At 43.6% G+C, this 27,909-nt stretch overlaps 2 protein-coding genes across 5 annotated transcripts in view; both read right to left on the reverse strand.

The window, feature by feature from the left end:
- LOC124040245 (rho GTPase-activating protein 27-like) overlaps positions 1-15,722 on the reverse strand; it is a 31,291-nt gene extending 15,569 nt beyond the window's left edge. For 2 of the 3 annotated variants that reach the window (XM_046357240.1, XM_046357239.1), the window contains exons 1-3: positions 15,464-15,722; positions 14,117-14,294; positions 13,106-13,922 (exon numbers count right to left, since the gene is read on the reverse strand). In XM_046357240.1, the coding sequence (XP_046213196.1) occupies positions 13,106-13,922; positions 14,117-14,196 (897 nt within the window). In that variant the 5' untranslated portion in view covers positions 14,197-14,294; positions 15,464-15,722. The remainder of the gene's footprint in view (positions 1-13,105; positions 13,923-14,116; positions 14,295-15,463) is intronic. The other variant, XM_046357241.1, reaches the window with a different exon arrangement.
- Positions 15,723-16,142: 420 nt separating this feature from the next.
- hltf (helicase-like transcription factor) lies at positions 16,143-27,883 on the reverse strand. Of its 2 annotated transcripts, XM_046357242.1 has the most exons (26): positions 27,749-27,883; positions 26,966-27,150; positions 26,619-26,785; positions 26,340-26,473; positions 26,166-26,230; positions 25,831-25,902; positions 23,602-23,793; positions 23,426-23,494; positions 23,091-23,145; positions 22,939-23,005; positions 22,744-22,847; positions 22,605-22,655; positions 22,478-22,519; positions 22,297-22,377; positions 22,048-22,157; positions 21,775-21,918; positions 21,543-21,678; positions 21,315-21,450; positions 20,905-21,084; positions 20,647-20,762; positions 20,313-20,497; positions 20,085-20,201; positions 17,255-17,367; positions 16,974-17,154; positions 16,807-16,887; positions 16,143-16,690 (listed from the first exon to the last, which is right to left on the reverse strand). In XM_046357242.1, exons 2-26 carry the CDS (start codon positions 27,143-27,145, stop codon positions 16,544-16,546), a joined length of 2,925 nt encoding a protein of 974 aa, XP_046213198.1. In that variant the 5' UTR covers positions 27,146-27,150; positions 27,749-27,883; the 3' UTR covers positions 16,143-16,543. The 2 variants fall into 2 exon arrangements, with proteins under 2 accessions (XP_046213198.1, XP_046213199.1); XM_046357243.1 differs by lacking the exon at positions 22,297-22,377.
- Positions 27,884-27,909: the final 26 nt, after the last annotated feature.

Here is a 27,909-nt window from a genome sequence, read left to right on the forward strand (position 1 = left end):
AGAAACAAGATTCTCCGGTCTGATGAAACCAAGATTGAACTCTTTCGCCTGAATGCAAAGCGTCACATCTGGAGGAAACCTGGCACCATCCTTATGGTGAAGCATAGTGGTGGTAGCATCACGCTGTGGGGATGTTTTTCAGCGGAAGGGACTGGGAGACTAGTCAGGATCGAGGCAAAGTTGAATGGCACAAAATACAAAGAGGTCCTTTATGAAAACATGCTCCAGAGCACTCAGGACCTCAGACTGGGGCGAAGGTTCACTTTCCAACAGGACAATGACCCTAAGCACACAGCCAAGACAGCGCAGGAGTGGTCTCTGAATGTCCTTGAGTGGCCCAGCTAGAGCCCGGACTTGAACCCGATCGAACATCTCTGTTGAGACGTGAAAATAGCTGTGCTGCGACGCTCCCCATCCAACCTGACAGAGCTTGAGAGGATCTGCAGAGAAGAATGGGAGAAACTCCCCAGATACAGGTGTGCGAAGCTTGTAGCGTCATACCCAAGAAGACTCAAGGCTGTAATCGCTGCCAATGGTGAGTGCTTCAACAAAGTACTGAGTAAAGGCTATGAATACTTACAGTTGAAATGAGAAGTTTACATATACTTAGGTTGGAGTCATTAAAACTAATTTTTTCAACCACTCCACAAATGTCTTGTCAAAAAACTATAGTTTTGGCAAGTCGGTAAGGACATCTACTTTGTGCATGACACAAGTACATTTTCCAACAATTGTTTACAGACAGATTATTTCACTTATAATTCACTGTATCACAATTCCAGTGGGTCAGAAGTTATACACTAAGTTGACTGCCTTTTAAACAGCTTGGAAAATTCCATAAAATGAAGTAATGGCTTTAGAAGCTTGTGATAGGCTAATTGTCAACATTTGAGTCAATTGGAGGTGTACCTGTGGATGTATTTCAAGGCCTACCTTCAGACTCAGTGCCTCTTTGCTTGACATCATGGGAAAATCAAAATAAATCAGCCAAGACCTCAGAAAATAAATTGTAGACAAGTCTGGTTCATCCTTGGGAGCAATGTCCAAATGCCTGAAGGTACCACGTTCATCTGTTCAAACAATAGTATGCAAGTATAAACACCATGGGACCACGCAGCCATCATACCGCTCAGGAACGAGATGTGTTCTGTCTCCTAGAGATGACGTACTTTGGTGCGAAAAGTGCAAATCAATCCCAGAACAACAGCAAAGGACCCTGTGAAGATGCTGGAGGAAACAGGTACAAAAGTATCTATATCCACAGTAAAACACGTCCTATATCGACATAACCTGAAAGGCCGATCAGCAAGGATGAAGCCACTGCTCCAAAACCGTAATAAAAAAGCCAGACTATGGTTTGCAACTGCACATGGGGATAAAGATCATACTTTTTGGAGAAATGTCCTCTGGTCTGATGAAACAAAAATAGAACTGTTTGGCCATAATGACCATCGTTATGTTTGGAGGAAAAAGAGGGAGGCTTGCAAGCTGAAGAACACCATCCCAACAGTGAAGCACGGGTGAGGCAGCATCATGTTGTGGGGGTGCTTTGCTGCAGGAGAGACTGGTGCACTTCACAAAATAGATGGCATCATGGGAATAGAAAATTACATTGGTATATTGACGCAACATCTCAAGACATCAGTTAAAGCTTGCTTGCAAATGGGTCTTCCAAATGGACATTGACCCCAAGCATACTTTCAAAGCTGTGGCAAAATGGCTTAATGACAACAAAGTCAAGGTATTGGAGTGGCCATCACAAAGCCCTGACCTTTAATTTTAATTTTTAATTTTACCTTTATTTAACCAGGCAAGTCAGAAATAAGAACATATTCTTATTTTCAATGACGGCCTGGGAACAGTGGGTTAACTGCCTGTTCAGGGGCAGAACGACAGATTTGTACCTTGTCAGCTCGGGGGTTTGAACTCGCAACCTTCCGGTTACTAGTCCAACGCTCTAACCACTAGGCTACGCTGCCGCTGCCGACCTCAATGCTATAGAAGATTTGTGGGCAGAACTGAAAAAGTGTGTGCGAGCAAGGAGGCCTACAAACCTGACTCCGTTACACCAGCCCTGTCAGGAGGAATGGGCCAAAATTCAAACAACTTATTGTGGGAAGCTTGTGGAAGGCTACCCAAAACGTTTGACCGAAGTTAAACAATTTAAAGGCAATGCTACCAAATACTAATTGAGTGTATGTAAACTTCTGACCCACTGGGAATGTGATGAAAGAAATGAAAACTGAAATATATCATTCTCTCTGTTATTATTCTGACATTTCACATTCTTAAAATAAAGTGGTGATCCTAACTGACCTAAAAACAGAGAAGTTTTACTAGGATTAAATGTCAGGAATTGTGAAAAACTGAGTTTAAATGTATTTGGCTAAGGTGTATGTAAACTTCAACTGTATGTAAATGTAATATTTCAGTTTTATTTTTAATAAACTATCAAACATGTCTAAAAACCTGTTTTTGTTTTGTCACTATGGGGTATTGTGTGTAGATTGATGAGGAAAAAAATAAAATGTAATCCATTTTTGAACAGGGCTGGAACCTAACAAAATGTGAAAAGGTCAAGGGGTCTGAATACTTTCCGAAGGCACTGTATCATAACACCCCAACCAATAGTATAATGATAATACCCCAACCAATAGCATAATGATAATACCCCAACCAATAGTATCACAACACACCAACCAATATTGGGTTTGGTGTACAATAGTAGCACTACATCTCCATCAATGACTGTAGGTTTTTTCAGATTCAGGCTGGCGGTTGCAGTTGACGTTTGAATAGTTATTTTTTACATCCATTGGCTTGGATTCACCAAGCAGGAATATTATCTGCAGTAAACATCAGAGATGCCATGTCAACCAGTTGGCAAGACAGCAGAAACCGACTGGCACCCTGGCGAATACAGTTCCTGGAACATCCCAAATATTTCACCTCTATATTTGGTACCTGGGCACAAGGTGTTTTGCTATTCAAATGTGCCCGGGCCAGCAGCCTCACACTATGCTTATGCTATTACATAAGCACAGAGGAGGCCTGTATTTCAGACTCACAAACAAGGACCTGAGTGGACAACACACTTCATTGATGCAGACATAACTTAACAGGGGATACAGCCCATTCAAATTTAAGTAATTTAATTCATGATTTTTTTAAAAGTTTGTCAAATATCATCATACATCCTCTGTTTTGTGAGTGTTTAAAATTGAAATGCCAACCAAAAGAATGAAAGTGAAGCACTGCGGAAGAGGAAACCTTGTTATGTTGTTGAACTAGGAGACGATTGCAATATTTTGCATAGTCTTTAATTGCCCTAAAGGAGAAAAAGCTGAAATTTCTCTCATACTGTAGCCTTGAGCAATGCTATGAATCAGCAATCTGCCTGATTACTTAACCGATTTAGCAATCATCCAATCAAACAATAGGGAAGCAAATTGGGGCCCTAATCACACCACAAAAACAGTCGGCCTATTGAATGAGTCTGACTCCACCCCCGTTACATCACTCCTCATGGCCCAGAATCCTGGATTACCCCAGAGAATGCTGTGTGGAATTCTAGTTCTACCTTCTACAATCTACATACAGCACACCAACCTTATCACTTCCCTACCCATCTCCTCAGGCCAGGCTGACTGACGCTCTTCGACTGCATCGACGCAGAAAACCAGCTCCAGTAGGATCTGCAGGAAAACAGATCTCTAGAACATAGATATTCTAGAACATAGATGGTACATAGAGATGAATACAAAAGAGAGATGATATGGTAATGTCTGAATATACTGTGGTAACATTATAAGAGCCCAAGTCAAAGATACGTGGTAACAACTGCTGCCCAATATGAATACTTGACCAAGGAGACAAGATACTTGAGACATTGGCTGCGTGTAGACGGGCTGCCCCATTCTGATATTTTATTCACTAATTGTTCTTTTGATGAGTCACATCAGGTCTTTTCACATCAGAACTTTTTCAGCACTGATCTGATTGGTCAAAAGACCAATTAGTGAGAAAAAAAACATCAGAATTGGGTTGCCTGTGTAAATGCAGTCATTGAATTGTCTCATTACAGCTGAGGAGCAGTCAATGGGAGGTGCTAGAGGAGATACTACACAAGTACAGAGAAAAATGATGACTTTCCACCTCCCACTCAAGTGGTGTGTGTGTGTTTACCAAAGCAATACATCTAGTGATGCATGAACATGAAGATAGCACCATTACTATTATTTTTCATGAGAAAAGTTTGTTTACAACAATAGTTAAGGAATGACTGAAAATTGGATCATATAAGCAATGCATTCCTACATTCACTTTCATGTCAATTGAGTTAATTTGTATTTAACTAGGATAGTCCACTCCACTCGATAGTCCAACCATCATGACAGCCTCGGGATCATGACATTGCGTGTTAGCCTAAATGTTGGATTCATCTAAATCTATTCACCCTTACTCTTATATAACCTCCACATGATTTCAGTTTAGAAGCCATGCCTAGGATATGTCCCAGATGACCTCCTATTCGCTTTGTAGTGCACTGTTTTTGACCCTATGGGCTCTGGTAGTGCTAGAACTGTTGCTCTGGTTCACACACTAGTACCAATAAACCAAGACTAACCACTCACCACTACCAAGGCCTAATGACCACAATAAAACATAATATCCCTGAGCAGCACAGCTATAATTCAAGGACAACCACTTCAATTGAATCAGAAAACATCTCACTCACAGACAGTCCCAAATGGCACCCTATTTCCTTTAAAGTGCACTACTTTTGACCAGAGCCCTAGGGTGCCATTTGGGACTGTCTGGGAGTGAGATTGTTTCTGATTCAATTGAAGTGGTTGTCCTTGAATTATAGCTGTGTACAGTAGTAAGTAAAGTGCACTATATAGGGAATGGGGTGCCATTTGGCCAGTGTTGCTGCTGAGGAGGGGAACAATCAGACAATGGACTCACCTGTATGTCCTTCCCCTGAACAACACGCTACCTGGTGTTCTATTCTGTCAGAGAGCAGGAACAGAGAGTTTCCTGGCATGTGACTTTGGTCTGCAGAACAGAGTAACTTACAACAGCTGCTGTACCGTCTGTCTCTAGGTTACGTTGTGATCTGTTCAGACTCAAGAGGCTGTCTGTTCAGGCTCCCCCAGTGCCTCTCAAAGTCCCAATCCTTGTCCCAATCACAGCACGGGAGAATGGACATGCACACACAAAGGTGCACACACACAGTCAGCTGAATGGACAGCACACCCTGCCAAAACCACAGAGGGGTTGAGATACTGTATGTTGAGTCAAAAATACATTTTGGCGTCTCCTTTAAAAGATCTTTGGGACATTGGTCCTGTTGACAAATGAAAACATTGGACCGACATCGACATGTCTAGTTTGGATGATCAAGGCTATAGAACAACAGTGGTCAATATTCAATCAAAACTTTCAGGGAAGGGTTTTCCCACCAAAAGTCTCTGATCAAATGCATGCATTCTTCTTGACAGTAAATTTCATTAGGAACTGACAGCGCTTATTTTAACATTCATGTGGCTTCTGCTTAGCTCTAAACATTATATTAAAGATTGCATCCCAAAAGGCACCCTATTCCCTACATAGTGCACTACTTTGATCAGAGACCTATGGTACAGTGTAAGTGAAGGCTACAGTTACAAGACATGTAAGATGATGCAAGTCAGACACTAAGGGCTCAGACACACCAACAGCGTTTGCTGGCCCGAGAGTACTTAGCACCTCTGAGCTTAATTTGCCAACCAAGGGCGCACCGAGTCAGGCGTCTACAGCGGGTAGTCCCTAAAACACAGCGCACTGAAGGATCAAGATCAGCAGAAGAATGCTAGATCCACTTTTGGTGCGATGTGTGCGAGCCTTAATACACATTGTCACTTACTCCTGTAAAACCTACAGGACTGCTATCCAGTTACACCCAAAATGCTGCTTATTTCAGAAATCTATTGCACATGGCATATTTTATTTCATTTAAAAAAACTTAACTAAGCAAGTTAGTTAAGAACAAATTCTTATTTTACAATGATTGCCTAGCCCAGCCAAACCCTCCCCGTACCCGGACGATGCTGGGCCAAATACAGCCTGGGATAAAACCAGGGTCTGTAGTGATGTGTCTAGCACTGAGATGCAGTGCCTTAGACTGCTGCGCCACTCAGGAGCCTTTGCGGCTCTAGAACACAGAGAATACAGGTTGGAGGTTCTCTCTGTACAGTCTGTTTGATTAAAGCCTCTATTCCTTAGCTTCATACTGTACCAGCCACTGTCCTACAACTTAAATTCTACAAATATATATATATATATTTTTTTTGTATATATATTTTTTTACTTTAACGATTTTTTAGATTGCACTAACATATCCCTTAATCAACAGTGGATGGATCCCCATGCCAATAAGGGGCAGAACAGCCCTAGGTTCCGTCCCAAATGGAACCTTATATTCCCTATATAGTGCACTAATTTTGACCATAGCCCTATGGGCCCTGGTCAAAAGTAATGCACCAAATAGGGAATAGGGTGCCATTTGTAACACTACCCTTGTTGCTGCATAGCAGGAGTGCCACAGGACCATTCATTGCCACTCATCCAGAACAGTTTAGCCAACTAGCCATATCAGATGAACCAAAGGTATGTACACTGAAAACAAATATGCGCTACATGTAGTGTTGGTTTCATGAGATTCAAATAAAACATCCCCGAAATGTTCCAGAAGCACAAAAATAAAATTTCTCTGAAATGTTTTGCACAAATTTGTTTACATTCCTGTCAGTGAGCATTTCTTATTTGCCAAGATAATCCATCCAACTAACAGGTGTGGCATATCAATAAGCTGATTAAACAGCATGATCATTGTACCAGGTGCTGGGGACAATAAAAGCCCACTAAAATGTGCAGTTTTGTCACACAGCACAATGCCACAAATTTCTCAAGATTTGAGGGAGCGTGCAATTGGCACACTGACTGCAGGAATGTCCATCAGAGCGTTTGCCAGATAATTTAATGTTAATTTCTCTACCATAAGCCGCCTCCAACGTCGTTTTAGAGAACTTGGCAGTACGTCCAACCGGCCTCACAACTACATACAAGTGTATGGCGTCATATGGGTGAGCAGTTTGCTGATGTCAACTTGTGAACAGACTATTCCATAGTGGCGGTGGGGTTATGGTATGGGCAGGCATAAGCTACGGACAACGAACACAATTGATTTTTATCGATGGCAATTTGAATGCACAGAGATACCGTGACGAGATCCATTGTCGTGCCTCATGTTTCAGCATGATAATGCACAGCCTCATGTCGCAAGGATCTGTACACAATTCCTGGAAGATGAAAATGTCCCAGTTCTTCCATGGCCTGCATACTCACCAGACATGTCACCCATTGAGCATGTTTGGAATGCTCTGGATCAACATGAATGACAGCATATTCCAGTTCCTGCCAATATCCAGTAACTTCACACAGCCATTGAAGAAGAGTGGGACAACACTCCACAATCAACAGCCTGATCAACTCTATGCAAAGGAGACGTTTCACACTGCATGAGGCAAATGGTGATCACACCAGATACAGATTGGTTTAAAGATCCACGACCCTACCTGTTTTAGTATTTCTCAAATGTGTCTGTGATACTGCTGGTCATCTATGAACATTTGAACACCTTAATGGCCATGTTCTCTTATATTCTCCATCGGGCACAGCCAGAAAAGGACTGGCAACCCTTCATAGCCTGGTTCCTCTCTAGGTTTTTTCCTAGGTCCCTGCCTTTCTAGGGAGTTTTTCTTAGCCACCGTGCTTCTCCATCTGCATTGCTTGTTGTTTGGGATTTTAGGCTGGGTTTCTATATAAGCACTTTGTGACATCTGCTTATGTAAAAAGGGCTTTATAAATAAATGTGATTTGATTTGACCAACAGAAGCATATCTGTATTCGCAGTCATGTTAAATCCATTGATTAGGGTCTAATTAACTGATTTACTTATATGAACTGTAACTCAGTAAAATGTGAAATTGTTGCATGTTGCATTTATATTTTGGTTCATTATATTTACCTAGAGCGCTTCAATTCAGGAAGCAATGGAACTAGCCTACAGTACATGTCATGTACTGATAGAATGAGTAAAGACTTGACAATTACCTAAATGTGAGTTTGATTGCCAGTGTGCACATTGTGCATAGCCTATTCACACACTGCATGGCATGGTTGTCAATGCCACCTAACCTAAGCCCTAGCTAGCTGCTTCTTCTGAGTTAAACTCTAAACCCCCACACATTACCATGGAGACGGACCTCCATTTGGGGAAGTGGGGCTCCACTTGAGGGGTCCTGGCACGTCCACATGAGTTGCAACCTTCTGAGTCCTAAATGGCACCATATTCCTTATACATTTCATTGCTGAGCACTATGGGTCCTGGTCAAAAGTAGTGCTCTACACAGGGTGTAGAGTGCCATTTGGGATGCTTCCCCCATTGTCCCGACAGACAGGGGAAGTGAGGGTGTCATTCATTCCACTGAGGATTATTGTTGAAAGCCACAAACCAGCTCTCTGCCTTTCTGTAAATTGGGGAGTTTCCTATGGTAAAACCGATTTTAGAAAATAAACCAGTATCTGTGGTGGCTTTATCTAAGCTTTTTTAAATAGTCTTTCTACATTTACACGCTTCAGTTTGCAAACTAGATCAAGTTCTATTATAGCAATTTAGGCCTACTATACTAGTTTAGTCAGCAATCATAATGTTTTCACATTGGAACAATGTAATAACTTTAAAATCGTGAGCGGAGCAGATAAAATGTAGCCAATTTATAGGCTACACCCAGATGTATACAAATAGTTCCATGCTTGACTGTACATCCCGATACTAGAAGCGGCCCACGTCACTTTACCTCGGAACAGGTGAACCAAAGATGACTTCGGACTCGTGGGAAGTTCAAGGTTTCTCCGAAAAACGATGTTGCGCCTGTCAAGCCAACCAACTTTATTCAATGTAATTTGCATTCGCTAAATTTCCATAATTCTTTTAGGTTGGATAATTCTCGTGGTGCTCTGGCAACATGCAGCAACTGGAAGCAACTACAACCAGCAGTTTGGAAGTGGTTGTTGGTAGCCTACATTTCGGATTAACTCTTTCCTTTCTGGTTACAGTATGTATGTAGCCTATCGATTCGAACCAGCAGAATTAACCAGTTTCTAACCTGTTCTGTGGTTGCCCCAACAACTCTCCCCTAAACCCGACCCACATTCACGGTAATAAAAAGAAAATGTAATAAGAGATAGAAAGACGATTCCACTTTTGTGAAATCGGACAGATACTTATAATTGTTCCAATCAAATTGTACAGGTCCATACGCACCTAACAGTGATGTGGCCCCGCTTTAACGTATTCCAGACAGTTGCACCAACACTTGAATCAGCTGGTCTGGACACTACAGTTGCATTCTAGGGGCACCCCCTTACCCCGTTGGACTGGCACACAAAAGAGTGTGTGTGTGTATTCATATGTAGATGAGCTGGCATAGAATAATAAATTGAGTCTACTAAAGCCAAGATATGCCATGCTATGTTGGGAATCTTTCCATACATTAGCAGGGATTTTATCATCTCGTGCATGTTTTATGGATACATTTCTTATGGATAAAAACCAAGTTAACAGCACAACTTTCAAGCAAACACATTGCATTCTGTTAACAATATCACCATGCATCTTTAATGCAGATCACAAGCCTCACTTACTGAAAACATCTTTTGACTCATGTTTATGGATGGATGCCAGAAGGTAATACGGTATTTCTCTGAATGTGATAGTTTGTGATTCATTACATTTACATTTACATTTAAGTCATTTAGCAGACGCTCTTATCCAGAGCGACTTACAAATTGGTGCATTCACCTTATGACATCCAGTGGAACAGTCACTTTACAATAGTGCATCTAAATCTTAAAGGGGGGGGGGGAGTCCTGTTGACCACAATCGAATTTTGGGATATCTGACACAAGCAATACACCTAGTTCTCATCTGTGACTGTGATTCATTGTTTGATTCCCAATTTGCACCCTATTCCCCTATATAGGGCACTACTTTTGACCAGGTGCCATTTGGGAAACAAACATTGAGTACAGTAATAATTCCTCTATGAATCATGGAACGAATCAGACCAGTCCTTTTCTTAAAATAAATACAACAGGGTAACTACAATGAAGGGTTCATGACTGGTGCAAAACTACCTCACACTCAACATCAACAAACAAAATAACTGCTCATTGATTTCCAGAGGCAGACCCAGTGAGCCACCTAGTCCTGGGTGGTGAAGCGAGGGTGGGGAGTTAAGTACATGGGAACCATCATGGACAGCACATACTCTTTTAATGCCAACACTAAGCATATCAATAAAAATACCAACAACGACTGTACCTCCTGCGCAGACTGAGACAACCGAATGTTAACACCCGGATAATCTCCAACTATTACACCTGCCATATAGAGAGAGTGTGCTAACTCTCTGTTTCCTGGCCTGGTATGGTGGCCTGTCAGTTTATAATAAGGGTATCCTTAGGCAGACTGCAAATCTGGGGTCCAAGCTCTGTGAGCTGCAGCGCAGGGGGCTTCAGGGCCTCTATGATAAACAGGCAATGGACAAGGCCAAACGCATCATAGAAGACCCCACACACAATCTTGCCCTATGTTTTGAACTGCTGCCCGCCAGAAGGAGATTAAGGGTCCCATTGCTTAGTAAGAATAGGAGCAAGGCATGTTTCACTCCATCAGCCATTGGGCTGCTGAACAATGGGACATAGGACAGATGCAAGCCCAATAAACAGTTAGACAGTAGGCCCCAGAGATTTTGATTATGTGGAAATGTTTAGTGACTTTCCAGTTTTCTGTACTGCATGTACACTGAACAAATATCTAAACACAACATGTAAAGTGTTGGACCCATGTTTCATGAGCTGAAATAAAATATTCCAAAAATGTTCCCTACGCACAAAAAGCATATTTCTCAAATGTTTTGCACAAATGTGTTTACATCCCTGTTATTGAGTATTTCTCTTCTGCCAAGATAATCCATCCACCTGACAGGTGTGGCATATCGAGAAACTGATTAAACAGCATGATCATTATACAGGTTCACCTTGTGCTGGGGGCAATAAAAGGCCACTAAAATGTGCAGTTTTGTCACACAACACAATGCCACATGTCTCAAGTTGTGAGGGAGTGTGCAATTGGCATGTTGACCGCAAGGCTGTCCACCAGAGATGTTCCCATCTTTAATGTTTATGTCTCTACCACAAGCTGTCATTTTACAGAAATTGGCAGTACGTCCAACCGGCCTCACAAACGCAAACCAAATGTATGGCTTTGTGTGGGCGAGCGGTTTTCTGTCAATGTTGTGAACAGAGTGCCCCATGGTGGCAGTGAGATTATGATATGGGCAGGCATAAGCTACAGACAACAAACACAATTGCATTTTATCAATGTCAATTTGACTGTGCAGAGATACAGTGACAAGATCCTGAGGCCCATTGTCGTGTCATTCATCCACCTCCATCATGATAATGCATGGCCATGTCGCAAGGATCTGTACACAATTTCTGGAAGATTAAAATATTCAAATTCTTCCATGGCCTGCATACTCAGACATGTCACTCATTAAGCACGTTTGGGATGCTCTGGATCGATGTGTACGACAGCGTATTCCAGGTCCCACCAATAGCCAGAAACTTCGCACAGCCATTGAAGACGAGTGGAACAACATTCCATAGGCCACAATCAACAGCCTGATAAACTTTATGAGAAGGAGATGTGTCGCGCTGCACGAGGTAAATGGTGGTCACATCAGACACTGACTGGTTTTCTGATCCACAGCCCAACCTTTTTTTAAAGAATCTGTGACCAACCGATTCATATCTGTATTCAGATCCCATCAACGGGGGCTGTAGTGGAGTGTGTTGAGAGCTTCAAGTTCCTTGGTGTCCACATCACCAACCAACTATCATGATCCAAACACGCCAAGACAGTCGTGAAGAGGGCACGACAAAGGCTATTTCCCCTTAGGAGACTTTAAAGCTTTGGTATGGGTCCTCAGATCCTCAAAAACTTCTACAGCTGTACCATCCTGACTGGTTACATCATCACCTGGAAACTGCTCGGCATCTGACCGCAGGGCGCTACAGAGGGTAGTGCGTACGGCCCAGTACATCACTTGGGACAAGCTTCCTGCCATCCAGGAGCTCTATACCAGACGGTGTCAGAGGAAGGCCCTAAAAATGGTCAAAGACTCCAGCCACCCAAGTCATAGACTGTTCTCTCTGCTACCACATGGCAAGCACTACCAGAGAGCCCAATCTATGTTCGAAAGACTCCTTAACAACTTCTACCCTCAAGCCATACGACTGCTGAACAGTTAATCAAATGGCTACGTGGACTATTTGCATTGATCCCCTTTTTACGCTGCTGCTACTTGCTGTTTATTATATACTATGTACAGTGCCAGTCAAAGGTTTGGACACACCTACTCATTCAAGGGTCTTTATTTTTGACTATTTTCTACAGTGTAGAATAATAATTAGACATCAAAACTATGAAATAACACATATGGAATCATGTAGTAACCAAAAAAGTGTGAAACAAATCAAAATATATCTTATAGGTGAGATTCTTCAAAGTAGCCACACTTTGCCTCGATAGCTTTGCACACTCTTGGCATTCTCTCAACCGGCTTCATGAGGTAGTCACCCAGAACGCATTTCAATAAATAGGTGTGCCTTGTGAAAAGTTAATTTGTGGAATTTCTTTCCTTCTTAATGCATTTGAGCCAATCGGCTGTGTTGTGTTGTGACAAGGCTGGGTTGGTATACAGAAGATAGCCCTATTTGGTAAATGACCAAGTCCATATTATGGCAAGAACAGCTTAAATAAGCAAAGAGAAACAACAGTCTATCATTACTTAACAACCTCTTAAGGATCTGACACTTTTTCAGATTTTCACAAGGATATGCATTTCTTGATACCATTTGAAAGGAAACACTTTGAAGTTTGTGGAAATGTGAAATGAATGTAGGAAAACCAACCACTGACTCTCAATCTTACCTGATCCGAAAGAGAAGGGGCTGTAACATCAATCGGACCACAAGTTTGATCCAGGCTTTGCTGTTCTGCTGGTGTTTTTGTTGCACCCAGAGATCCAACCGGTTCTTTTTCCACTATGTCTGTCATCTCTGAGAGTGGTATATCTGATATAGTCTCATAGATATCAGGGTCCTGATATAAATGAGATTGCCCACTAGGATCCCCTGCCAGTGTTTTCATCATCCAGCCGTCAGAGTTCTGCTGTTCAACTGGATCCTTGATAAACGGAGAATGGCCTGACTGCAGCTGAGGAAGTACACGTGTGGGCTCGGGTGGGACAAGGAGCTTTAGGGAAGGGTGCTGCAGCAAATTGCCAAGACCTGGAGTGTCTGAGGCTGAGTTGAATAAGACACCTGGAACTAAACTATGCTTCTTCATCACTTCTTCATCACATGGCGGGCTATCTCTAGTCTCGTTGTTGGAGGTCTGCAGTCCCACCATTGTCTTCACGTGCTCATACCGCTCGATATCATTGATGTCTTGTGAGACCCTGAACGTGGACTTCCTGTGAGTGGAAAGTGATCTCGCAGAGTGATCCGTGGACACGTGGACCCCGATCACAGTGCCTGGCCTTTGACCTTTGTTAGACATCTTCGTTGGCTCTCTGTCAGTCGTTGCCTGCGGGGATGTGTGACTCCCAGGATCGGTGAGGTCCAGTTGGCCCTGGGTCTCCACAGAGAGCTCCCTCACATACTTTGCAGGGATGTAGAAGGGCTTGGTGCTCTGGTCCTTCTGGACGTGCCACCAGTGCTCGTTGGTCCTGGAGACCAGGATGTACCTGTGAACATTACAGGCCCAAAAAGGCAATGTAAACAATATGTTTGGGGGCTGTGCAAAACACACAGTACGTCTATAATCTATATCATGTTGTCCGATCTTTGTTTGTAATTGTACTCATTTTACCATGAGCTGATGACCTATTTCCATTTTGTGAAATATTTTATGGACAATAAATATTTTCAAATCAATTACATGTCGTTGGGCTTGATGGAGACCAGAGCCCCGTTCCTGGCTGTGTACTCATACTCAAACTCCACCTGCACCATCTCCATGTTACTGTAGGTAGGCCTATACAGTCAGCCGCTCCCCTGGCTGGGGCCTCTGTATTGAGATGCATACAGTCACATTTCAGAAGAGGTCATCTTGGGAGCTGGAAACAGTCGAAAGGGTACATTTAAAACTGCTGTATCTGACTTTGTGCATCTAAAATGGCACCCTACTTTTTTTTTTACCAGGGTCCATAGGTAGAGTGGCATTTGGGACATAAACTTTATTTGCATTAAAAACATACATTCAGATCTAGTAAACTGAGGCAGGACTTTGCTACACTGGCCATACAGTAATAGGCGTTGGGGAACCTCAACATTGTGGGATTCACAGAATTACATATTAGAACGAATTAATAGGATCTCTGATTAATTAATAGGATCTCTGTTGTGGAAGTACTGTTACTAAAGTCCATCTTTGTCCTCTAGCAACATGATGCACATCTGCCTTACAGATTATTATCATAAAGAATGCAGACTGACAGGTATGGCCGTTTTTGTTCCATGATTTTAACTTGAAAATGGGCAGGCAGACACCATTAAATGTTGGTTCCCATCGCTGTGCATGAAAATACTGCTACAGGAAGTTGCTGACAGCAGTCACTGCAGTGCAGAACGCCCTAACCCCAAATTTAGAGCACTAAAGACACACAACACGGGCACACAGAACAGGAAGCCTGTAGCCCTGCACCACCCTGGAGTGACGATTCTCAGATCACCCCATAGTCAATCTGCAATCTCAGTTTCCCATATAAGGCCTCCAGAGGATAATGGAGAACTGCAGAAAACACAGTTCCTCCCTCTAATTTTAGTATTGTGAAAGCATTGACAACCAGGACCAATTACTAGTCAGGAGTCAAATTGGTCCAAGTTGATTCCCTCTCCAATCTTACCCATTCAAAGTGAGTGAGCCATCTGATCTGTCATCATAACTGTATTTTGTTGACATTGGATATTGTACTTGGATCGAATGTCCTGGTGAAAATACATTTTAAATATCTTCTTAGAGTTTGAGTAACTTGATTGATATGGTGTTGAAATTAAGCTTTGGTCTTGATAAAGCCAAGGGTAAAAACCAACTCTACATTATAATGAGTCAGAGATGTTATGCAGAACAAGTTAAACACATGATTTAATCCCCACTTACAGCAGAATAGGCAAAGTGTCATTCAAAGGGAATCCCATGTCACAATAATGCACACTAACATCACACCAAACTCTTACAATAAAACCAATGTAATTCAAGGCTTGACGATACAATAAATGTGCCTACCTGGAGATGAAAGGCTTGTACCAACTTTGTCCTCTTCTCTCTGAATGTTCAGAGGCTCCCAAATGTCAGAGGGAGTTTAATAACTTCCATTTTCATTAATACCCATCATATTAAACCTGGTAAATCTCTATTTCACCATCTAGTTTCCATCAAATTAGTTAACTTGTCCAAGAGTCCTATGTTCAGAGGTCCTGTGGTGTCAGTTATAAATCCTAGCAGTCTACCACTGCCCTGTGTGCGCACACAGGTTTCAACTTGCCTGACTGCCTCTGTATCATTTCCTGTTCTACCAACTGTGTATTGGAACAACACAGTGAATGGTGAGACTGGGGGACAGGAACAAACACTCAGAGTGCTACAGTATGGCAAATGGTAGTGACTCCGGTTAGTCCTATTGTCTCACAAATACAAAATTGTTTCCATTTAGTCTGTGACCATTACTTCTGTTTAGAACTACAGTACTGAACATTCTCTGGTTATAGGCGAACAGCCCAGAGAAATTCCCCCCAAAATGTGCATCAACTATGGGCCCTGGTCAAAAGTAGTGCACTATATAGGGTGCCATTCGGGACACAAACATTGGCTATTAGTGTTAAATACCACCTAGCCTGCATGCCAGTGTGCATTCTGCTGGTTTGGTATAACAACATGACAGTTGGACAAAAAAGGGACGCAAACAGAATGGTATTGGAGTTTTATTAGGAATTACACCTGTGATACACATCCTTTTATCCTCATATTTTCCTCTGCTCTGTAAAGTAAAGCAAGTTAGTCAAGTCTACAGTAAACTCATGTCTCACCTATTCCCTAGACTCCTAGAGGATGTTTTACAGAGGTTTGAACCCTGAGCTATGAATTTCCCTTTGTGGGGAATTTAGGACCAAAAACAAATAAAAAAGAATAATGTATGGTTTGTCACAGATTCTTTATTCCCACACATGCAGTACTGCTCTAAACAATGGGCAGTGTGTGTGTGTTTGGTCACACAGCTGGGAGAACATTACCTCTAAACTTAAAGGACAATGTTGGCCTGCCAGAGAGGGCTCTGTTCAAAAGAATTGCTGTTTTTAGTGCTGGCATCTACAGCTCCATCAGGGCTCGGATTTCATCAACACGTGACGTCTTCCTCTCAATGGGGTTCTTGGTGCCAAAAGCCTTCTCCACCAGATCCTGCTTCTGCCTCTGAATCTTCACCATGTTCTCCTCCACGGAGCCCTTCACTATGAACTACACACACAATAAATATTTGTATGTACACACACACCGCTTCTGCCTCTGTGTCCATGATAAAACCACACACTTTAGTGACTACATTACCCACAACCCGCAGTGTAACCTCTGACCTTAGTGATGACAACATCTCTCTTCTGGCCGAGGCGGTGACACCGGTCCACACACTGGTCCTCTGCTGCTGGGTTCCATGCCTGTGGACACACACAAATGTCAGAGTGTGTACATGTATGTCTGTGTGTGAGGAAAGTGTAGATTACTGAACAGTTGAAACACTTACTGGGTCCATGAGGAAGACGCGGGATGCAGCGCTGAGGTTTATCCCCACACCTCCGGCTTTGAGTGACAGCAGCATGATCAATGGGCTGCCAGGGGCGTCGCTCTGGAACTCCTGAATGACCTGAGCCCGCCTTTTCTGGCTCATAGTGCCGTCCAGACGTACAAACTTGAAACCCTCCTCCCTAGAGGCAGAGCGTGAGAGAGTGATCCGGGGTAAAATATATTTTTAAGTGTTCTGTGTGTGTGTGTGTGTGTGTGTGTGTGTGTGTGTGTACATGTTACCTGAGTGGAATCTCCAGAATAGTGAGGAAGCGTGTGAACTGAGAGACAACAAGACTCCTGATGCTGTCGTCCTCACTGCGCAGTCTGAGCAGGCTAGACATTAGAGCCTCCACCTAGACACACCGTTTGTTGATCAGGGGGTGTCTTACAGTAGCTAGAAGCCATCACATCTTATAGCACATGAAAACCATTCACCAGGAGTACGGATTCCATGAACATACAGTAATAAATCAATTATACAGATATATATATGTGTGTATTTGTCTTGTCTATATTGAATACATCATTTAAACATTCACAGTGTAGGTTGGAAAAAGTATGTGAACCCCTAGGCTAATGACTTCTCCTAAACCTAATTGGAGTCAGGAGTCAGGAGTCAGCTAACCTGGAGTACAATCATTGAGACGAGATTGGAGACGTTGGTCAGAGCTGCCCTGCCCTATAAAATCTCACAAAATTTGAATTTGATAATCACAAGCATTGCCTGATGTGAACCATCCCTCGAACAAAAGAGATCTCAGAAGACGTAAGATTAAGAATGGTTGACTTGCATAAAGCTGGAAAGGGTTACAAAAGTATCTCTAAAAGCCTTGATGTTCATCAGTTCACAATAAATCAAATAGTCTATAAAATGGAGAAAGTTCAGCACTGTTGCTACTCTCCCTAGGAGTGGCCGTCCTGCAAAGACGACTGCACGAGCACAGTGCCGAATGCTCAATGAGGTTATGAAGAATCCTAGTGTCGGCTAAAGACTTACAGAAGTCTCTGGAAAATGCTATCATCTCTGTTGCCGAGTCCACGATACGTAAAACACTAAACAAGAATGGTGTTCATGGGGGGACACCACAGGAGAAGCCACTGCTGTCCAAAATCTTCCTGACCGTTGTGCAGGTCTGATCCGCAACTACAGAAAACATTTGGTTGAGTTCATTATTAAATCCAAGGGTTCACATACTTTTCCCACCCTGCACTGTGAATGTTTACACGGTCTGTTCAATAAAGACATGAAAACGTACAATTGTTTGAGCAGACTGTTTGTCTATTGTTGTGACTTAGATGGAGATCAGATCCAATTTTATGACCAATTTATGCATACTTTTGCCACTGTGTATGTGTGCGTACACACACACACAAAACCAGTCAAAAGTTTTACACCTACTCATTCAAGGGTTTTTCTTCATTTTTACTGTTTTCTACATTGTAGAATAATAGTGAAGACATCAAAACTATGAAATAACACATAGGGAATCATGTACTAAGCAAAAAAGTGTTAAACAAATCAATGTATTTTATATTTGAGATACTTCAAATAGCCACCTTTTGCCAGGACAGCTTTATACACTTGGCATTCTCTCAACCAGCTTCACCTGGAATGCTTTTCCAACAGTCATGGAGTTCCCACATATGCTGAGTACTTGTTGGCTGCTTTTCCTTCATTCTGTGATCCGACCAATCCCAAACCATCTCAATTTGGTTGAGGACGGATGATTGTGGTAGCCAGGTCATCTGATGCAGCACTCCATCACTCTCCTTCTTGGTCAAATAGCCCTTACACAGCCAGGAAGTGTGTTGGGTCATTGTCCTGTTGAAAAACAAATGATTGTCCCACTAAGCCCAAACCAGATCGGATGATGTATCACTGCAGAATGCTGTGGTAGCCATGCTGGTTAACTGTGCCTTGAATTCTAAATAAATCAGTGTCATCAGCAAAGCACCCCCACACCATTACACCTCCTCCTCGATGCTTTACGGTGGGAAATATACATGTGGAGATCATCCGCTCACCGATACTGTGTCTCAAAGACACGGCGGTTAGAACAAAAAAATCTCAAATTTGGACTCAACAGACCAAAGGACAGACTTCCACCGGTCGAATGTCCATTGCTCATGTTTCTTGGCCCAAGCAAGTCTCTTCTTACTGGTGTCCTTCAGTAGAGGTTTCTTTGCAGCAATTCAACCATGAAAGCCTGATTTACTGTCTCCTCTGAACAGTTGATTCTGTGAAGCATTTAGTTGGGCTGCAATTTCTGAGGCTGGTAACTCTAATGAACGTATCCTCTGCAGCAGAGGTAACTCTGGGTCTTCCATTCCTGTGGCCGACCTCATGAGGGCCAGATCATCATATCGCTTGAAGGTTTTTGCGACTGCTCTTGAGGAAACTTCAAAGTACTTGAAATTTTCCGTATTGACTGACCATGTCTTAAAATAATGATGGACTGTCATTTCTCTTTGCTTATTTGAGCTGTTCTTGCCATAATATTGACTTGGTCTTTTGCCAAATAGGGCTATCTTCTGTATACCCCCCTACCTTGTCACAACACAACCTATTGGCTCAAATGCATTAACAAGGAAAGAAATTCCACAAATTAACTTTTCACAAGGCACACCTATTAATTGAAATGCATTCCAGGTGACTACCTCATGAAGCTGGTTGAGAGAATGCCAAGAGTGTGCAAAGCTGTCATCAAAGCAAAGGGTGGCTATTTGAAGAATCTCAAATATAAAATATGTTTTGATTTGTTTAACACTTATTTGCTTACATGATTACATGTGTGTTACTTAGTAAAGAAAAACCTTTGAATGAGTAGGTATTCTAAAACTTTTGACAGTTAATTAGTTAGTTAGTTAGTAAGTAAGTAAGTATGTATATGCATGTATGTATACACAAAATGTTTATAGGCACAACAACTTTCTACAACGGGGTGGTATTCACTAGGAATCAAACGGGCCCAAACAGGGAGGGACTACCTGAACGTTTCCAATAAATGTTTTGCTAGTTTGCACAAATGAATATACCCCAGAAGTGGTTCTACAGGTGTGTACATGTTACCTTGGAGCTGCTCCTCCAGTTCTCCAAGAGGTTACTCTCCTCCTCCTCCTCCAAAGGGAACTCCACTAGTTCACTGGCCTTGATCTGGCCTCTGCACAGAGGGCACCGCGCCTGCTCCTACACACACACACACACACACACACACAATAAGTGTACCTGGTCAATGCCTGCAGCAAGCGAGCGAGCGAGAGAGCAAGAGAGTCACATGGCATGCATGTAGTTAACTACCTGCTCACTGCGTATGACCTCTGCGATGCATGGTCTGCAGTAGACGTGTGCACAGTGTGTGATGACGGGCAGACGAACAGAGTCCAGACATACAGCACACTCTTCATCAGAGCCAGTGCCCAGCACCAGCCTCAGTTTCATTATCAGACGCTCTCTCAACTCTGCAGGAGTCACAGCTACCACACCTGGCGAGGGGGGGAGGGGTGGGGGAGAGGGTGTCGGGGAGGGGGTTCATTAGAATGGTATGTGGCTTATTTAAAATACCAACAAAACAATCCGCAACAAAAGTTAAAAATGTATGTGTATACACACACTTTACCCATATATGTGTTACCTGTGTGTGTAGTCGTCTTTCCCAGTAGGCCAGGGTGGCAGCAGAACTGTCTCAGCCTGACTAGGATAGCCAGAACATCTGCGTAGTTCCTGAGGACAGTCCCCTCTGCAACGTACCTAGACACACACACACAGGTGAAAACACACATGGCCACACACAGGTATAAACACACACGGCCACACACAGGTATAAACACACACGGCCACACACAGGTATAAACACACACGGCCACACACAGGTATAAACACACAGCCACACCTGCTGATGGTGGTGCGTCCCTCTGTGCGTGCCAGCTCGTATTCCTCCCTCTCCTTCTGTGTCAGCTCCACTTCCTCTATTCTGACACTCCTCTCTGGCAGAGAGACCAGAGGCCGACCACACACACGGCTGGTCTTCGTACGACGCAGCGTGACACACTTCACCAGAGCCTGCAGATTCCTAAACACACACGCCGGGTCAAACACACACATTTGAGTTGTCAGCTTTGGCAGCCAGTGAAAACATAAACACAGCCATTGTTACAAATGTGAGATGCTGTAGTCGAGATCAGTTGTCGACTACAGAGAGCAGGAGGGCTCTAAAAACCATGAGTCAGCCAGCCAGTCAGTCTAGCTAGCATGACTGTGAATGACTCTCTCGCTGTTGTGTGTGCGCACGCGTGTACTGACTGCAGGCCGGTCTTTTCCCCCTGTGTGACAGGTCTCTGTATGACTCTGTTCCACCACTCTCTCACGTCGAACGGCTTAAGACGCAGAAAAGCCACCAGCATCCACAGATCTCTCAGGTTGTTCTGGATGGGAGTGCCTGGACACAAATGACACTGAGCTCTTCACATGTTCTATGTCAACAGTTGACATTATCCACTAGCAGTGTGTGTGAGTGTGTGTGGCTTGTACCTGTGAGTATCCAGCGTCTCTGTGTGTTTAATTTGAGTACAGCCTTGCTCTGCTTAGTGTTTGGGTTTCTGATAATATGGCCCTCGTCCAAGACCACTCTCAACCAGCTCACTGTATGGAGGGGACTAGCACTGCCCTGAGACAGAGACAGAGAGGAGTGAGTGAAAGAGAGAGCGTTGCAGTTTACCAGTCCCAAATCAAGAGCGATAACACACACCCACCCTCCACTCACCGAGTAGTCAGCAGAAAGCACGTTGTAGGTGGTGAGGACCATGTGCTGCGAGGACAGGAAGTGTGTGTCCCTGTTGCGTTCCGAGCCATAGTACAGATACACATTCAGCTTGACGTCCGCTCGCACATGTTGATCCAACTGGTCCTACAACACAAGTTAACATGTTAGTGTGTGTGAGAGTGACTGACCGTTTGTTTGTTTGTCTGTTTGTGTGTGACTGACTGACTGTTTGTTTATGTGTGTGCACGAATGTGCAAAATAATGTGTTCTCACCAGCCAGTTGCTGAGTACCGATAAGGGGCAGATGATGAGAGTGGCTCTGGCTGCTGGGTCGTCTGTGCTCTGGGAAGAGGCAGCTTCCGCCGGCGAAACTACACTTTTACCTTAACTCACACACACACCAAATAATGCAGTCATGAAATGGGTGGGGATGCGTGTAGCTTTATCACAGATCATCAGTATATCAATGATGCATGGCAGAGCAATATAATATATCCACCACATATTGACTATTGAACTCACAGACACTCTTTTTCTGAGGAGCTCCCTGTGTTAACCCACTCAGTGCTGCTGCAAAATCCAGATCCTCCAACACAGCACCCCCTAGACACACACACCACCCAGTTTTGCATGCAAAGCCTAGTGTTGCACGCAAACTGTTTCAAATCCTAAATGCCAGTACTTGTAAAGACGGCTGTCTTACCTTTTCTTGAGGTGCTGACTGCTTTCCCTTTGGTCTTAGCAGCTGAAAGGACATATTTTATTGCAGCACAGACCACCACATATACATGGCATCAGGAGGGACAAAATCACACACACAGCCAATTTACCTTTCTTTGTTGTGGTGGCCTTGGCTTTGCCTCCCTGTGGCCTTCGCTTCGCTGTGTAGTGAAGGACAGATATATTATTTCAGCCAAGTCTGCATGTCCTCACACAAATAGTAGTAGTGTGTATATTAGGGACTTCTACCTTTCTTTTCAGACACCCAGTCCTTGTCTCCATCCTCCACTACATCCTCTTGCACCACCTCCACTGACTCCACACACACCACCTGGGTTTCAGCCTGATTGGCTCTGAAACACACACACACACAATTTGTCCTGACAGAAACCAGAGGTGATAACATATGCAAGCAGAGAGCTATGTGCTAAGGCTCTAACCTACCTCATACAAGGGAAGTGACCAGCGGGAGCCACAGACACTTCTGCCTGATCCCCGTCGCCACTCTTCCCTGAGCGAGAGAGAGCGAGAGAGAGCGGAATCAACATTAGTGAGAGAGGAGCATGCACCTGAAATGTCTGAGCACACACACTTACCTTCAGGGTTTTTCCTTGCGGTGGTAGAGGCCTTAGGTTCAGGGGAAGACTTCTCCTACAGAGACATAGCTCACTGACAGGACATTCAGAAATCCACACACAGAGGCTGTCATCTTTTCACTTTACAACAGCTGATCTGAACCAGTGTTGGGGTCAATTAATGAAAAATAACTTGAAATTGGGTTTACTTTTTGAATTGACTGGAGAAATTAAAATGGAATTGACCCCACCCCCCAACCCTGATCTGAACAGACATGATAGTGACAAATCTATCACCTAATCCTTTCACCAATCAGCAGCCACGAAGGAAGCCCACTTCAGATCATAACACTTACCGGTTCACACAGAGGTTTCCCGTGGTGGAAGTTGGACAGGATCAGAGCGATGGTGGTCAACGTTTTCCCCTGAAAACACAAACCACAGTGGTGATGGTGAAGGGTGTGTGTGGTGTGTGTGTGTGTGTGTTCATGTACTGTACATGGTCAGTAATCAGTGTGTGTGTTCGTCTCACCAGTCCCATGTCGTCAGCCAGTATGCCGCCCCGGACCCTCTGCGGTCTCTCTCTAACAGAGGAGTGTGTGAGTGTGTTATAGAACAGTTCCCCCTTAACCTCCCAGAAGTGGGGCAGCGCAGCATTGTTTTCACACACACACATCCAGCTCAGAGCCTGCTTCTGGTGGGGCAGCAGCGGAGTACACACTGCCTGTAGATCGAAAGATACACACACAAACACAAATAGCCATGAGTCTAATCCGATTTCAACCTCCTCCTTCCTGTGTGTGTGTGTGTGTGTGTGTGTGTACACATATACATATATAACAAGTAAACGAACCCAAAACTCAACCCAAGGTTGAAGACAAAGAAATATTTTTCTACCCATGCTACTGATGAGTATCTGCGTCATCGGAGGTTAGATTGTATCAAAATAAAGAATAATGGATAAAATAGATGGCTGATAAGTCTTAATGTCTTGTACCACATCTATCTTCACTTCATCTGTTTTTTTAATTACTTTTTTAAACAAGGATATTTCTAAGTGACCCCCAAATTTTGAACTCCAGTGTGTATGTGTGTGTATATATATATACCTACACACTGGAGTTCAAAATTTGGGGGTCACTTAGAAATATCCTTGTTTTTGAAAGAAAAGCAAATGTTTTGTCCATTAAAATAACATCAAATTGGTCAGAAATACAGTGTAGACATTGTTAATGTTGTAAATGACTGCTGCAGCTGGAAATGGCTGATTTGTAATGGAATATCTACATATGCGTACAGAGGCCCATTATCAGCAACTTTAAAACATTAACAATGTCTATACTGTATTTCTGATTAATTTGAGGTTATTTTAAATGGACAATGTAAATGTAATTATCTTTCAAAATCAAGGACATTTCTAGGTAACCCCAAACTTTTGAACAGTAGTGTGTGTGTGGGTGTGTACACACAGTACCAGTCAAAAGTTTGGACATACCTACTCATTGCAGGGTTTTGTCTTTATTTTTACTATTTTCTACTATGTAGAATAATAGTGAAATCATCAAAACTATGAAATAACACATATGGAGTCATGTAGCAAACAAAAAAGTGTTAAAACAAATCAAAATATATTTTATATTTGAGATTCTTAAAATAGCCACATGAAGGTCAGTCAATCCAGATAATTTCAAGAATTTTCAGCTCCCCAACGGGCTCAGGAGAGGGGAAGGTCGAGTCGTGTCTTCCGAAAAATGAACCGCCAAAGCGTTCTTTTTATTATGATTTTTACCATTTTTATTTACCGTTTTTCATTCTCCAATTAGTAGTTACAGTCTTGTCTCATGGCTGCAACTCCTGTACGGACTCGGGAGTGGCGAAGGTCGACAGCCGCGCGTCCTCAGAAACACAACCCAACCGCACTGCTTCTTGACACAATGCCAGCTTAACCCAGAAGCCAGCCACACCAACGTGACGGAGGAAACAGTACACCTGGCGACCATGTCAGCGTGCATGCGCCCGGCCCACCACAGGAGTTGCTAGAGCGTGATGGGACAAGGACATCCCTGCTGGCCAAACCCTCAACTAACTCGGACAACGCTGGACCAATAGTGCGCCGCCCCATGGGTCTCCCGGTCGCGGTCGGCTGTGACAGAGCCTGGACTCGACCAGGATCTCTAGTGGCAGTGCCTTAAACCACTGCATCACAGGGGCGGCAGGGTAGCCTAGTGGTTAGAGCGTTGGACTAGTAACCGAAAGCTTGCAAGTTTGAATCCCCAAGCTGACAAGGTACAAATCTGTCGTTCTGCCCCTGAACAGGCAGTTAACCGACTGTTCCTAGGCCGTCATTGAAAATAAGAATTTGTTCTTAACTGACTTGCCTAGTAAAATAAAGGTAAAATTAACTCGGGAGGCCCCCAAAGCGCACTTCTTAACACCCACCCGATTAAACCCAGAAGCCAGCTGCACCAATGTGTCGGAGGAAACACTGTTCAACTGACAACTGAAGACAGCCTGCAGGAGCCCGGGAAAGCCCGCCCACCAGCCAAACCCTCCCCTAACCCATATGACGCTGGGCCAATTGTGCGCCATCCTATGGGACTCCCGGTCACGGCCAGTTGGGCTTAAACCCCAGGCTGTAGCGATGCCGCAACACTGCAATGCAGTGCCTTAGACCGCTGCTCCACTCAGGAGGCCCTCCATTCCTGACTCTCCACACTCTCTCCCGCTTCTCTTAAAAACACACAAGTATACATGCACTTACCTCCACTGCCTCTCTCTCTCCAATCTTATCCTCCATCAGGTTTTCAAATAAATTGTCAAATGCATTCTTCAACTGCAGGAGAGGGGAGGAAACGGCGTGATACGACAACCCAGACATAGGAAATCATAATTTTCAATTTCTTGGTGTACATCTTTATAAGCCTATTTGTTTTTAAGTGTATTGTGTCTGATCAAAATGCACCATATTCTGTACATAGCGAACTACTTTTGACAAGAGCCCTATGGGTCCCGGTCAAAAGTAGTGCACTAAATAGGTAGAACACTAAATAGGGAATAGGGTGCTATTTGGGAAGCAGATGGTTGGAAGTATAATACCTCTTCTGGAGTCAGTAGGACACTCTTCCTGGGCAGATCTCTAGAACCATCTGCACACATGAATCCTTTCCCAAATGACACACAAACACACACACAGTGAGACAAGAGATTGCCCAGGAGGAGGCTATGAGTGTACCTGTGTCAGCATGTGTGTGTGTGTGTGTGTGTGTGTACCTGTAGGCCCACTCTGCAGTTTGAAGCTGTGGGAAGTTATCTGCCTCACCACTGCATCTCTGTTCTCCTCTCGCCCCCAGAAGGACAGAACTACAGACATGGTGAACTGGTTTGTCACCCCGAACGGCACCACCCTAAACACACACAAAACAGTTCATTACCTTGGCTTGTACACACACAGCTGCATATCAGTTATAAACACTGATCCATGGACCTCTACATGAACTTTGACAAGACCCATGGACACTGTCAGCCCTGCTCTCACACACACTCACTCACCCTTCCACCCTGGCCAAGTTGTTGTCCATTATGTTAGCCAACAACACGGCTAGCTCTCGTTTGATGTGCCCCACCTGACTGCCATAGACGTTAGCCACCATCACCGCATTACGGTCGTAGGGGTTCTGAGGCTGACGCACCAGAGACACCATCTCCCCTTTGTTCACCTATACACACATAATAGGGTCATTCATTCTCAAGGCCTATTCGTGACGCATAAGTTAAAGTAAAAGTAGTAAGAAGTTAGTTAGCCTAAAGCCAGGAGTGGTCAGGACAAACTCTGGGACCAACTCAAGATTCATGGATTTAGCAAGTTTTTCTTTACCTTTTGGTAGATAGCTACTTACCACGCCAGTATAATACCGGAGGCCTACCACGCTCCCACGTAGGCTGCCAAACAGCACCCCAGTGTCTGGCTCTCGGTCCAGCTCTTCTCCTGTGCCTCGGATGGCCTGGGACAACGTCTCTGTGACCGGGTCATCTGCAAAGCTAAACCCAGACCCACCAAACCATCGCCTGGACTGCATGGTGCCTGAAACACACACACACAGTTGACAAGTAGACCCGTGTTTCCCCAAGGCCCTACCACAGGGTGTGCACACATGTTTTGTTCTATCCCAGCAATAAGACTCCTGATTAAACTAGCCAACTAGTTGAATATAGTTGAATCCGGTGTTTTATTTGCAAGTGCAAAATTAACTCCTAACATAACTAGCTGACATTCGAGCTAGTTTGCTGGCTACTGTACTTGATTAATCAAATGTATTTATAAAGCCCTTTTTGCATCAGCAGACGTCAAGGTGCTTATACAGAAACTGAGCAGAAAACCCCAAACAGCAAGCAACGCAGACATAGAAGCACGGTGGCTAGGAGGGGTGGTCTCTAGTAAGACTATGATTATCTCAAGTTCAAGCAGCTACAACAAACATTTGACTAGTAGTGGGCACTAGCACGTAAATGGCGATTTGGTCTAACCTTAAAAACTAGCAAGCATTAGCTGAGCTTGTTCTAAGCTAACTAGCCAACGCTGGTTAATGACCTAACTAGCTAGGTCATGATAGCTAATGCATGTATTTCACAATATATACAAATGTTAACAATAGGTCAAATATATCGGGGTTTGGATTCACCTTGAAGATAAACAACTTATTTGCTAAATGTTAGTTTCGTTTTGTTTCAGTCCTTCAACGCAGGCTGTGTTTTTAAGCGCCTTCGTCTCTCTCCTGAATAGCCAATGAGCGCGGACTCTCAGCTTAGTCTAGCGTCACAAGAAAGGAACACGCCCACCAAA

The sequence above is a fragment of the Oncorhynchus gorbuscha genome, linkage group LG07 (genome assembly GCF_021184085.1).
Source record: "Oncorhynchus gorbuscha isolate QuinsamMale2020 ecotype Even-year linkage group LG07, OgorEven_v1.0, whole genome shotgun sequence".
In the NCBI taxonomy this organism is placed as follows: domain Eukaryota; kingdom Metazoa; phylum Chordata; class Actinopteri; order Salmoniformes; family Salmonidae; genus Oncorhynchus; species Oncorhynchus gorbuscha.

Coding starts and splice junctions, on each gene's coding strand:
- hltf (XM_046357242.1), bottom strand. CDS start 27,145: ATGCAGTCCAGGCGATGGTTTGGTGGGTCTGGGTTTAGCTTTGCAGAT. Junction 21,919..22,047: donor CGGTACTCAGCAACTGGCTG/GTGAGAACACAT, acceptor CTTGTGTTGTAG/GACCAGTTGGATCAACATGT. Junction 21,451..21,542: donor GAGACGCTGGATACTCACAG/GTACAAGCCACA, acceptor ATTTGTGTCCAG/GCACTCCCATCCAGAACAAC.